The sequence below is a fragment of the Thermobia domestica genome, chromosome 9, assembly GCF_964235325.1.
Source record: "Thermobia domestica chromosome 9, izTheDome1.hap1.1, whole genome shotgun sequence".
Classification (NCBI taxonomy): Eukaryota; Metazoa; Arthropoda; class Insecta; order Zygentoma; family Lepismatidae; genus Thermobia; species Thermobia domestica.
The window spans coordinates 3,479,644-3,493,801 of NC_137462.1; the positions used below are offsets into that span (position 1 = coordinate 3,479,644).

A 14,158-nucleotide genomic window follows, 5' to 3' on the forward strand; every position below is an offset into this window, starting at 1 on the left:
TTTCTGCGACGTAACAATCTGTCCATAGACCTCCAACATTCCTCGATGAATGTCAGAGCGTTTCTGTTTCTTGGCCCATAAAAAACAAATAACACCGCACACTTCCTCTTAGAGTATAATGTTCAGGTCGGTGTGCCATCTTTAAATTGTTTCAGATACCAGACGGATTGAGGTAGAAGGTTGTAATTGTCGTCAGATTTCATATAGTTTGGTATCTGCAACGTACAAATAATTAATTAGCTGTAAAGAAAATCTGGGTTTAGCTACTAACTGAAATGCCCGTTCTTCGCACGGGCAGAAAACGCTTATGAAAGACATGTGAACCACATCCTCTTTAAAATAATACGGATATAGAAATCCAAAATACTATATTTTTGGCATACATTTTGAACTTGCCTACCCCTTTAGGATTCTCCCTTTTTTGAATATGAAGTGATAAAAACCTTAAAATATGAACTAATTATGTTCCAAGATTCATTTCAAACGGGTAATGCGATCACAAACAACAGACAACGTCTATTCCAATGTGGTGAGGTCCTCCACGCTGGTTTAGTGGCCAGAGAATGTGTCTTTGGTGACGGTTTTTCCGAGGTTTGATTCTCAGTTGGAAAGCACAAAGTTTATTTTTACAATCACTCATTTTCATTACTCGTCCGTCTCCTTCAGCTTAAAGAGTATACCATAGGATGTTATTTAAAAAAAAAAATCCGATGTGACAAAAAATATAGAGATTGCATTTTTCTCCATTTTCTCTCCGGAATTTTGAAAATTGCTGCCCGCTTATTTGTAATGAGAAGTTTATATACAGATTTTCATCTTCTTTGTTTGAAGAGCACATAAAATACTATATTTTTCGCATTTGTTTTCAACCCTATACTTCTTTGGAATATGCTCTTTAATCAAAGTGGTGATTGAAGCCTAGATCGAGGTGCATACTAATGGTTATCTTCCAAATTTCATTTCAAAGTTTCCCAGCCATTTTCCTTATGTTGTGATCAGAAACAACAGACAACATCACTTTCAACTCTGAGGGGAAAAAATAAAAAATGCCACTTTCCTCATAAAACGGGAATTAAAAAGAAAACACATCCACTTACTTTTAATAAGGAGTTTATATGCCAGGTTTTATCTCCCTAACTCAGGGGCTTACGCGGTACTCTATTCTGGGCAAAATACTTTGAATTCTCTTTATTTTCCTTAGCATATGCATTAAAAAAAATCTTTCTTATTCATTGCTCTCGTAACAAAAAGAGATTTCTGTCCAAATCTCACGTTTCTAGATAATCAGTGGCGTATTTAGGGGGGCTTTCGGGCTTAAGCCCCCCCGAAATCTTACTTACTATAGTAAAGTATATGAAATATCTTGAAGAATTTTCACATTTTCAGGCAAAGCTCCCCCCCCCCGAAAGAGGAAAAGCCCCTCCCGAAACAAAATCGTAAATACTATAGATAATATTAAGATGGCGTGGATTTTCAGCGAATGACTTTCACTTTCCAAATAATAGTATATATTGCCCCCTCTTCCCCTTCCAGGAAAGGAATTTTCGAAAACGCTGAAACAGTGTTTACCTTTTTTTTTAATTAAGAGTTTATGCAACGAATTTCACACTTTCAACTTAAGCGAATCCTTACATTAAAAATTCTCTGAATAAAATAGCTAATGGAAATCGTCCTCCTCTATCCCTTTCAGAAGCGCAATTTTCTCATACTGAAATACTTATTTAATTATTTTTATTTAAAAGTTTATGTAAGGATTTTTACATATTCAAGTTCCCCAAGATGGTGATTTTCTCAATAAAGATAGGGAAAATTTGGATATTATAGTAATGATCACCTTTCGCCTAAGAAAGGGACTTTTCCAAAATGCTGAAACACATATTCCATTATTCGAATTTCACATTTCTAACTTATATTAAGTGCATCTCCAACTTAAGTGCACTTTGTAAGAAATTTTATTAATACTACAGAAAGTAGCTCCTTTACACCCGCAGGAGCCGAATTTTCTCACGGATTGTCTTATTTTTACTTAGGGGTAGGCCTATATTCAAATTTTACATCTTCAAATTAAGCGAGTTCTTACATCAGGTACTTCGTGAATAAAGAGGAAAATTTCAGTATTTGTTAAAATTGCTCTTTTTTCTTCTTTGGAGAAAAATGATCAGGAACGCTCAAATACATGTTTTGTTATTTTTAATTAAATGCCTACATATCGAATTTAAGGTCTTCAACTTAAGTGAATCCTCACATTCGGCACTTTTTGATTAAACAAAGGGAAATTTCACTATTTTATAAATGTCTCCTTATTTGCCTTTGGAGCGGAGCTTTCGAAAACGCTGAAACAGGTGTACTCTCTTTCCATTGAAGAATTCATATGCCGAGTTTCAGCTCTATTATGCTAGGGATTCATGAGATGCGATGTTCTTGGGGGTAATTTAGAACCCCCTGTACACTCTTAGGACAGGTGCATCAAAAAATCCTTTCTTATCCCTTACTTTCCTGATAAAAGTATTCTTTTCAAATTAATCTTTAATTATTATCTACAGTATAGCCTAGGCGATGATGAGTCATATACTTCTAATCTTTTCTTTATATTTCCGCTGAAAATGTTCGTTCTTCGCAAGGGAAGAATAGGTTTTTGGATTTCAGTGAAAGTTCATTGATAAAAATCCATAAAATACTCTAATTTGGGATAAACATTCTTCCCGTCGAATATGCCCCTTCATCAAAATAGCATAACAAAAAATAACTTGAAGTGGGTAATTACTATGTTCCTAAAATTATTTCAAACGAGTCAGCAGTTTGACTGACTCCAAAAACTATGGATTCGACACTAATCTCAGTCATTTTGAGCATATTACTTTCCACCTTTTCTAACCCCCATGCCGACAGAAGTAAATCTATTATATAAATACTGTAAAATATTGGACTTTTCACAAGGAGAATGGTTTTACTCATACACCGATTCATGGTTCGCTCCCCAACGGAGAGCTGTCTTCATTAGTATGTACAGTGTTGAATTCAGACTTAAATATTTTGATTAAATAGGTATAATAAAATATAAAATCATTTGTATTATCCTCGTCTATCCTAAAATATGTTTTTTGTACTTTATTTAGACATATTTTTTCCCTGAACACTGCTTCTATAGGCATTTTTCGCGCTGAAAACAGTAACGTTATGAGTACAGACAACTTTCTATTTGCACAAGTTCGGATGATTAATCCCAGCATTTTGGGATGATTCACATTTCCAAATTTACGTCGATCTTCGCAATACAGTATGTATTATCAAGTACCGCAAGCTAAAGTGCGAAGTAACATTGACAAAACCATTACGAAATGAGGCCCCATAATAGTAATAATTGCATCGTCTTGCTTCTCAGACAATTTACTTTGTTAATGCCTCACGTAATAAAAAAAAAAAAGAAGATATTTCATATGCTGTGAATAAGGCTTAAGAATGGGAAGAATGTGGAAATCGTCAATGCAGTTTGTGTTCTAATGGTTAGTGTATTATTTGAAGTTTATGTTGTTCAGTACGTTTATTTATTTCTGTCAGGTATTCTCTCTACGTATTACCTATATTAGTTCATATGATACCGTTATATGGAACAATCTGTTGGAAATGAAGATTGGTGTACAAGGTCATTTCGTAGTGTCACGTTAAGTTTTAGCCCTTTGTGCATAAATAAATATTATATCCTAGTGGTACTAATAGACCGATGTGTCTGAATGAAGTAACAGTAGACTAACAATAGTGTTTCACTAATTAGTGTTGTAAAATTGAATCTACATAAGCGTTCCGAAGTTGAGCATTGGGTGAATATATAGCCTTTGTACCGTAGAGTGGATCCAGTACTATCAGGCTTTTAAAGGTTCAAGTTCCAATTAGCCCCGCTGAGCCAAACCTATGTACTAAATAAGTGAAAGAAATCAAACCAAATTTAACTAAAGTAATCCAACCTGACCTAATCTGATGCAGATTTACTGTACAAATCCACAGGTTTGTCAGATTTACAGAACAAATTTGTAATATTATTTTAATAGACCAGTGTGTAAATAATTTAAATATGTTGTATTTGTACCGGTAAGATGCGCAAAAATACATTAATAAAAGTCGAACCTGTTGTGCGCGGGAGTTCAATGTGCTGTCATGACGCGCAACTATAGAAGTGTCCGAGAGTTAATAGATCCACATAATTATGAAATTTACGTTGATAATGTAGTATATTACGTTGGAACACAAATATGCAAGGAATGTAATATATTGAGATATTATTTATAACATACAAATGCATAATTTAACACGTAAGGAAGTAATCTTATGTCATATAAAGTGTTTTGCGCTATCCTTATGTATATATCCATCTTCGTTGATGCTCCTGCTTCCTACGGACGCACCCCATGGTTCATCTAGGCCCCCCTGGTGTGCTCCTGCCCTGACTCGGTTAGGTAGCATTCATGCTTTTTAGTGGCCACGTAACAGAAGTTGGTGAGTGCCTTTTACTTAAAAGTTTTCATTGTTTATGTTCACGAAAGCCCCCCTAAAGTGAATCTGTACAGAAGAACGCAAGTCCACACCCCACAATGATTATTTAAGATACAGTAAGTCGATTTATGAAAAACAAGTATATATGCATTTGCAATGACTTTTATGTATGCACCCGTTCAATAAATCTGCACCTTTAAACTAACCTAATTTAACCTGTTCATAAATAATTATTGTTATATTTAGAACCTGGTGGGGGGATTAATAGAATAAATGCCCTTAAAAACGTTAAAATTTTGTCGTTTATCAGGAAATTCGCTTTTACTACATTACAAACTGTTTCTAAAGTTTCGAAATGTACATCATGATCATATTGATTATGTGATTTTATCTCATGTTTTCTGTTTCCAGTGTGGTGGAGGCAGCCGCCATGACAGATGCCGAGTTGCAGGAGGAGGAGAGGGAAGTGTTGCTTTCGATTTACGACGGAGACCCGGCCTTCAAGAATATTTCACCCGTATGCTACCAATACAAGGTGAGGAAGTTTTTTGGGTTTTTGGTAGCACGATTATTAGACCCTTCTTGTGTACTCTGGTAGATAATGTATTTTGTCTGTGATTATGTGGTTGGTAATGTGGAGTTGATATTTCTTTTTAGCGCCGAAGTTATACAAGGTTTGAACTTGTAGTTTAACCTGTAATCGTATTACAATGCGCCTCTGGTTGGAATCGAACCCGGATCTTATTCGCCGAAAGCGTAATACTAAGCATGCAGCTACTGGAGATTCTGCCTCTGTGGATTAATTTATAGTTAAGTAGGTTAAAGTTCGTTAATTGATATCCCGCTAAAATAAATGAAATTTCAAACTGTTATATGAATAGTGAAACAATAATAATTTAGTAGCTAAAATTAAAGTGAAAGGAAAAGAAAAAAAAAATAAAAATTCGAACTAATTCCAAATATCCCAACGCAGAAGGTCGTAGGTATATATGCAGAAGGTATATATGAGGATTTTAAGACAAATTGCATTCAAATTAAGCCAAATATTGTATGTTCATAAATACAATAGGGGGGTCCGGGCCCCCCAAGATCGGCGCTCTTGGAACACGGAGCATAATAGCTTGGCGCAAGGGTGGTGATGAAAGAACATAAACACGATAAACATAGCTGCGAGCATACGGTCTTTTATCAGGTTACTCCACGCTAAGAAGCTGTTGGTGTCAAGAGATCCACCGACAGTTGTGTGAAGTATATGGATCGGATGTCATGAATGAAGATATGGTCAAAAGCTAGTGCAGATAGTACATAGCAGGGCGTATCAATGTGCACGATAAACGCGGACCGTTTATGCTCACGCTATATGGTGTAAAATGTGCAGCAAGCAATTCTGGAGAACCGGCGATCCAGTGTCCTAGCTCTCATGTTACTTCCCGCAGATCTTTGCTCTTTGTTGCGAGAGGTCGTCACCAGTTCATGCTACAGTTACGCAAATGGAGTGCGTGATGAGTTCCAAAACAACTGACCCAGCGGAACACAAAAAGAAGCGCCTAGCTTCCGTCAGGAAGGTGACTAGGTCCTCAATGACATCGTCGCCAGGAAAGAAACAGGGGGTGTCTGCGTTACGAAAAGTACCTCAGCAAAGATGGTGCATATGTTGAAAAGTAGATTATGTATTACTAACTCCACAGTTTTGTTTGTTTGTTTGTTTGTTCCTCTTTCATTTTAGTCCATCGGAACTAACTTCCTGGATGCGCCTGGTATTTAAGTGCATTATATTTTCTGGTGACTGTGCATAAAGAATATACAAGTTGTGTATATATTTTCATTTAGTGTGTGTTTCAAATTGTATATCATTTATTTATTTTCAGTACGGTGAGGACAATGACCCGAGATCCTTTCTTTTGGAGATCTCGTGGGGATCCTCGTACCCCAGCGAGAAGCCCACAGTCAATATGGATACATTCTACAACAAACACATGTAAGTACGATGATAGAGTGTGATATTGCAATCACTGCATAGATATTAATGGAAAGGAGACTAATGACTGTTCGTTATTCATGTTGTTAGTACTAGTAGTAAGTAGACCCGGAAGGAGGGTATTTCCCTTCCCGTATAGTCAAGGATACTGGAGGCGTCCCCATATAGGTAAATAAGTTCAGATCTACGCAAAATAAAATTGGATACATTTGAAATGTAACTTTTATCACTGAAATATTTTAAAATTTAGAAAAGAAATAAGGACGAGGTCCCTGTTAACGCTTAAAGGATATAGTACTCCAGACACGAAGTTTCATGTACGAACTCCTCTTTAGTGAAATTAGTAATTTCAAGATGTTCCTCAACAGTTAGAAACAACCCTTAAATCAATTACGATAGTTAATGAATTGCTCAGCAGTAAAGAAATGTCATGTCACCGTTGTCATTCATCTCATTATCACTGTCTCCTTAATCTCGATGCATAATCTCGTGGAACATTAAACTTAAGACGAAAAATGTATTCTTATATCTTTATTTTTGTACATTTGGAGAGCTCCTTCGTGACTATGTGGATAGCTTAAACGCCGTTGGCGTAGGAGAGCCGAGTTCCATTCATGGCAGGAGCTTATGTTACTCCAGGGCTTATGGCGAGTCATTTTTTAAACTAAAAGTTACTTTTTTTGGGAGGTAGAGTGACTTTTCCTGTGATTTATGTTTTGCATTGGCAGTTTTCTAAGAAAAATATAAAAATAAATGGAAAAAAGGCATAAACTTGTTACTCATTACTCTTCTGAAAGCTTTAGTACTTGCTGCCACAAGTGAAACAGTTAGCTTTGTTCTCACTTCAGCTTTTATCCTTTCTAAAGCACTGTGGATGATTGGTGGATGCTTAAGCTTTCGAGGTGGGGTTGAGAACCATTCTGTGTCTATTCTTTCTTCTATCATAATAGTCTTTTAATTTTCTCTCGTAATAGTTACCGCTTCGCTCAACGTTGTGTGTGTGTCTGTGTGGTTCATCATGTGCGTCGTGTGTTATGCTTCTTGTTTGTTCTTCTTAAGACTACGTGATGAATTTGAATATTTCATGGCTTTGAGAACTCCCAATGCTAAGTTAAATATAATGTCTTGTATGAAGAAATTCGGAAATAGGCCAGAACTGGTTCCACTTACTCAGAAGCTTCTTACATCTGCTAAGTCTGCTTACTTACCGTAACGGCAAAGCATACTTAGAAAAGCTAAGAACTTTGAACTTCAACATCTCATGTAAACTACACCAAGAGAATGTCACTCAGCAGCAGGATTAGGAAATAAACTTCATAATTATGTTTTTGCGTGCAATATCATAAAAATACTAATTTTTCGTGAGATACTGAACTTCAGGAAAAGTTCTCTTCTGAAAATTTTCCATTTTGGAGTTACACCTTTAGCGGTAACCAAGCGGTCCATTTACGGAGTGTCATACCTTTTTGTGTGTCGTTTGCTGATTTCAAACAATCCATCGTTCAAGTTCGTTCAGTGTCGCAATTGAAAGATTATCAGGATTTCTAAGTATTACAATTTAATGTTAGCAAGTTGAATAACAAATATGAACAAATTGTATTAATTTTAAACAGATTTCACTCAAAATATTCTTATTATAGTTAAGTTCGAATTGAGTGCGTATTTGAGGTACCGGATTCGTAGTTTTATGATCATTTTAGGAATGAATTCTTTACAGAATCAGTAGTTACTAATGCAAACTGCCCAAGGAAGTGATAACTTCGAGGTTCTTTGTCAGTGTCTAGGCCATGATCCATGGGTATCACTGAAAGCCTGAGTTTATATATATAGGGTGTTCAAAGGAAAAGATATATATATATATATATAAAAACTGGGTATAATGGAAGTCTGTATTCAAGAGTAATCACCAGAGGCCTCAGCACAGCTATCCCACTATGTCACGAGCCGAAGGATTCCCTGTTCCCAGAATTCCTGTGGCTGTGACAGCTGACAGTTCTTTATTTCGTCGTACGAGTTGAAGTGCTTCCCTTTGAGATGTTTTTTTAGCGGACCAAACAGATAGAAGTCACAGGGACATGTCTGGGCTGTAGGACGGATGTTCAAGATGCTCCCACTTGAACTTGTCCAGTACACTTTGTGTGAGCTTGGAGACGTGTGAATGAGTGTTATCGTAGAGCAAAATCACTCCCTCCCTGAGCAACCCAGGCCGTTTGCTCTTAATGTACTTGCGTAGGCTATGAAGTGTCTCAATACACGTCACTGTTAGTGGTTTTTCCGTGCTCGAGGATTTGATGAGTATAGGACCTCGGACATCTAAAACGACGGTGAGTATCTCCTTGCATACTGTCTCGCTTTGTCTCTGGCTCGAAGTTATGGCACCAGCTCTCGTCACTGGCGAGGATCCGTTCCAGGAATGCGGGGTCTTCATGATACCGGAACAGGTGTTGCAGTGCTATCCCCATACCCAGTTCTTTTTGCATTTCGCTTAGCATCTTCGGAACCCACTGCGCGCACATCTTCCGGTAATCCAACTTGTCGTACACAGTTGTCCACACTGTTCTAACGCTAGCCCCCACAATCACTGGCAACATTCGCATTGTGACATCCGATTACTTCTCACCAGGTCGTTCACCTTGTCGATGAGTTCGGCCGTGATTACTGTGTTTGCCTCAAACTCTTCCGGTCTGTGTTTGCCTCGAAACTCTTCCTCGGGTCATCGCTCAAACTCTTCCGGTCTTCACGTAAACGGGCACTCCACTTTCTCACTGACTTGTTGGATACACAGTGTCCCCCGTATACGGCAACCATCCGGCAATGAATATCGGCCGGTTTAACCCCTTCCGCTGTCAGAAAAGTGATAATACCTCGCTGTTCCTCAGTCATCGAATTTTTCAATGTGAACGCCATGATTTGCTCACACGCACTGCGGAGTGAATTGAACGGAACACAACTGTCTGATTCTCTCCTCCGCCGTGTGAGAGACGCCCACGCATACGCACAACCACGCCGGACACTACGTTCCCCCAAAGCGGCATATTGCTGTTTCAGCCGGTTTTGTTTGTACGACGTTTCGTGCCTTTTCATTTGAACACTTCTGTATTTATATTATATTGTATTCAACAATAATAATAATATACTAGTGAAAAACTTGGAACTGCTTGTATCGGATAGTTCCCCCTTCCACCTTACCAAGCAAAATCAGAAAATAACACTAGACTAGTGCCATAGAGTATTTCCAAAAAATTATAATAACTAGTTTTTGTTGTAGTGAATTTACAATGAAGAGGAACATATTTACCTAATTACCGATAGGATATATAACCGTTCATGAACCAGTAATCTTCACTGTTCTCTCGAAGAATACAACAGCCAAGTTAATGAAACAATTGAGATAAAAGTAATGTCAGAATAAGGATTATCAAGGCTGTTATTAATTTAGATATAGAAATGTACTCCTTGCGATGCTTTCACATCACACTACGTTGTCTGAAACATCTTGATACTGCCAAGGATTCAGTAGAGGGTCCCCTTGTGGCTAAATAGGTAGTATTTTTAGTTTGGTTGCTGACAATCGGTTCGATTTCTAGTGAGAAGTCATGAGGTCTGATTGCGTTTTGCTCCTTTTTGTTCGTAGATGTCAGACATGATATGCTTTGCTCTTTTATTGTTATCAGTTTTCATTCGATTACTTCTTGTATTTTTTGCTTCTAGATTACCTGAAGTGAAGGAGACCGTCGTAGCGAAGGTGTGTGAGGAAGCCGAACACTACATCGGGACAGCGATGACCTACACGCTGTTTGAGTGGGTGAAAGAGAAGGCAGCTGAGTTCATGGAGATCCAGCCGGATAACCCAATTACTGATGCTGTAGCGTCTCTCGAAAAAGTATCCATTATTGAAACTCAGGTTGGTGCACTATATATATATATATAACTGTAACTGTAGTTGGTCGGTTCACGACCGTGTGATTTCCCGATGCCATTTACTTTAGTTGTCTGAGACAGTATTTGATTGGAGAGAATATGTATCTATCCCGTTTCCATAGATAACCTTTATTAAAGTCTCAGCTATGTTGGGAAAAACATCGGTTAGAATCTAGCACTCAACATTGATCTCAATAGGTCTGACTAACTTAGGCTTGCTCGTGCTCGTCAACTAGTACTAGAGGTGTTATATTACTTGTCTGGAATAGTAACACATAAAAGTATAGATATCCATAATATCCTACTGCACAGCGCGTGACCTCCCATCAGACTCCCACCAGAGGTCGGGAGAGTGTCGTATCAATATGTAACCTTATGCCATGGACATACGATATGTGCCTTATAACTGAGTACTTACGGGAAGCACACTATACACAAATCACTGGATTTAAATAATAAAAATGAAAACAATAACTTCGTACAACACTTGACATTTTTCTTATTTTCGTGGCCCCGCGTAGCGTAGTCGCTAACGCTCTCGCCTTCGGTGCGAGCGGTCCCAGGTTCGATTCCCGGTGGATTCACCCGGTCGAAAAAGTGTAACACGCTTTTTCAGGCCAGCCACCCTGAATGAGGTTTTCCTGGGTTTTCCCCATTCACACCAGGCAAATGCCGGGGTGGTACCTAACTTATAGGTCCCAGGCCGCTTCCTTCCTTCACTTTCCCCGGATTGTGTGCTCGCCGAGGGACGTCCCCTCAAATCGTGAAGGGCTAAATGGCCTTAGATGCCGAAATCCCAGCAATCTAAATCCTAAATCCCCTAATTTTTTTTCTTATTTTCGTTTTTGAATTTAATCCTTTGCCCCTGTTTCTTGGCGACGCGCGGAAACGGCGGAACGCGGATATTCTATGCAAATGTGTAATGTTGTTCAGCACAAAGATATATATATATAATGTTACTAGGAACTTTTGACAGTTGTTTCTTCGCTTAGCACTTAAATGCGAAAACAATAAGTTTTGGCAATAAGACATGTCGACTACTTTCCTCTTGCAGGACCAAGAAGGGCACATTCTCCTCTAATTATAGCGTAGTTAGTACGGCACAAATCTTTCCCGAAGTTTCGAACATATTAAGTTTGTTTACTTCGTAAAAACATGATTTTAGCGCATGTAAAATAGCCTCATTACACTAAGACAGTCATCAAGCAACAGTCTTTTACTTATTAATTTTACATGCTAAAAATTTTGCACATAGTTGTGTTTGAGATTATTCCACATCGTATATATCCGTATTTAGTCACCTATTTCTTCTCTCAACATTTACCAACACATAGGTACCACTTCAGAGCTTTACGTTTTGTTTTGCACACGCCAGACTATACTTCTAGTCAAACTTGCAAATCATCGTCTCCTATGGTACCAGATCTGGAGAGAAGTGATAGGGTTACCAAATAGCTGTAGAGTTTAGTATTCTGATAAGGGTTGAAAAATTAGAGTGCCACAATACAAATATATGTATATATCGGGTATTCCAATAATGGTGCAAAATATTAAATGTGCTCAGTTTTCGTTCTGTTCTTCAGGCATCGTTGAGAACTTCCCAGTTATAAACATAAGGATTGCTACTTGAATGACCAATGAGTACATTAATGTTAAAGTTTCTTGCCAACGTATTAAAATTTTGAGTTTACAGAAAGAGAATGAGTAATACGTGGTCGAAATGACCCCAGTGTTTGTGTGATTTCACCAATGCGTTGACAGTAGTTCGCTTACAACTCAAGATAAGCGAATGAAATTACGTATATAGAGCTTATGGAAATCATGCTCTAAGTAAAATATTCAATTCCAGCAACATTGATGTTCTTATCGGAGAACCGCGTTTCGTGAGGGGACTGCTGATCAGTTTCTCAAGCATGTAAAACGTTGCTAACTTACTACATAAAAATGTAAAGAAGAAACACTAAATTCATAAACACCGTACATACAAGAATGTTCGATAAGAATAAATTTCGATTAGTAATATTGGCGATCGACTGGTGCCTATGCGTCCTGACTACACCTGGTGCAATGAAAATAAAATTACAATGAGAAAATGTTTTGTTCTGTTGGCTACGGCGACTAAAGGGAATTGGTTTGTCATCAGTGTTCATCCACTTTTTTTTTTGTAGCCCTTTGGACATAGAAAATATACATTTTACAATGATTTTTTCGTTACGTTGCGTTGTATAGTCGGGACAAAAGAATGCAGGGTTAGCTTAAATGATTAATTTCGTTTCGAAAAGGCTATATTCTCAAAAGTATTATATGTACACACATCAAAGATATATGAAAAGAACCACAAACTCACCAAGTTTGTAGTGTGTAGCAGCACGAGTCCATTATCTTTCCGATCGGGAGCGGCAGTACGATGTTAGTACCTGTCGAAAACGGAGGGAAAACAAGAAAAGAGAAGTTCAGTATCGTCTGGACATGTGTCGTGTCACTAAAGGGGCACATATTGGTGAACATTTGTAGAGGGTGTATAAAATTAGTGAGTTTGTGGTTCTTTCCATCTCGTATCTTTCATGTGTCTACGTGTAATATTTTTGAAAATATAGCCTTTTCAAACCGAATCACATATGCTAACCCTGTATATGGAACCACGAAACGGTTACAAATTTTTGTCTTTTATTTAAATTTATCATTTCTAATTTAGTCTCTAATGAGATGTTAATCAACTTGTTTGCATTTGTTGTGAGCAGGACGATGCCAGCAGAGCGGTGTCCCAGAAGGCCCCAAAAAAGGAGCAGTTGACAAAGGCTCAGAAGCGAAAGCAGTGGGACCGAATGGACGCCAAAGGGGAGAAGCCCCGAGGCTGGGACTGGGTCGATATCATCAAACACCTCTCGCAGACGGGGTCACGACAACCAACAGACTCACAGCAACAATCATCCACATCGTAACAATTGCAGTGCTTAAGGACAAAAAAATGATTCACCTTAATTAATGAATTAGGAATTCACTGTCCATAATCCTTGTGAAGGATGGCGTGAGAATGTACTTCCCTCTAATTGTTGTTAACTTTGCAATGAAATGTAAAAGGTCTCGTATTTTATATCTCCATCTTTTGTAGATCGTGTGGTTGAAATGACTGAAACGTGTATAACCCACGGAGAACTCTATAAGCCTTTTGAGATGAAATCGTGCTACTGTTAACGTAAGTAATGTACACGTATAATTTTATCTTGTATGCAAACAGCGGCAATATAAATAATGTTGATAAACAAATTCGAAAATAAAATATTTATATAATTGTTTTTGTACTTGAGTCTTTGCTACAGCTTCATTTTGTTACCTTAATATTCTGTTAAGTATGGTGTAACAAAGCTATTCTTGCTAAATTAGTGTAAATTTTTGTAGCAACACTTAACACTTTATACCTGGAAAAGGTTACGAGAGTTACTTCAAAAGTGCTTCTTAATCCTTTGAACTACATGAACGCACTATGAGTAATACAAATACCGTGTAAACCTTTTGGGATTTTTGGTACGAATTTGTACCCTGGAGTGGTGGTGTATTTAAACGTTAATTAAGCTCATATAACACGTATTGAGCCCGGTATTCTTATTGGTCAAGTCAAGCATGGACCAAAGAACACTCCAGATGCGTTTTGGAACTGGATGGTCAACGTGGCGGCGGGGGAGGAGCCTGACTTCTTTTTTTCTTAAGGTAGAATTCAAAAATTTTTCTTGCCCTTAGTTTTCAGAATATCAGGTATATGATACGGACATG

The 14,158-nt window shown here is 37.8% G+C and overlaps 1 protein-coding gene across 2 annotated transcripts; it reads left to right on the plus strand.

Annotated features, from left to right (window-relative positions):
- Positions 1-3,346: 3,346 nt before the first annotated feature.
- LOC145694339 (RWD domain-containing protein 4) lies at positions 3,347-13,689 on the plus strand. Of its 2 annotated transcripts, none has more exons than XM_081770459.1 (5): positions 3,347-3,503; positions 4,900-5,023; positions 6,357-6,466; positions 10,178-10,370; positions 13,129-13,689. In XM_081770459.1, exons 2-5 carry the CDS (start codon positions 4,919-4,921, stop codon positions 13,327-13,329), a joined length of 609 nt encoding a protein of 202 aa, XP_081626585.1. In that variant the 5' UTR covers positions 3,347-3,503; positions 4,900-4,918; the 3' UTR covers positions 13,330-13,689. The 2 variants fall into 2 exon arrangements, with proteins under 2 accessions (XP_081626585.1, XP_081626586.1); XM_081770460.1 differs by lacking the exon at positions 3,347-3,503 and adding an exon at positions 3,536-3,558.
- Positions 13,690-14,158: the final 469 nt, after the last annotated feature.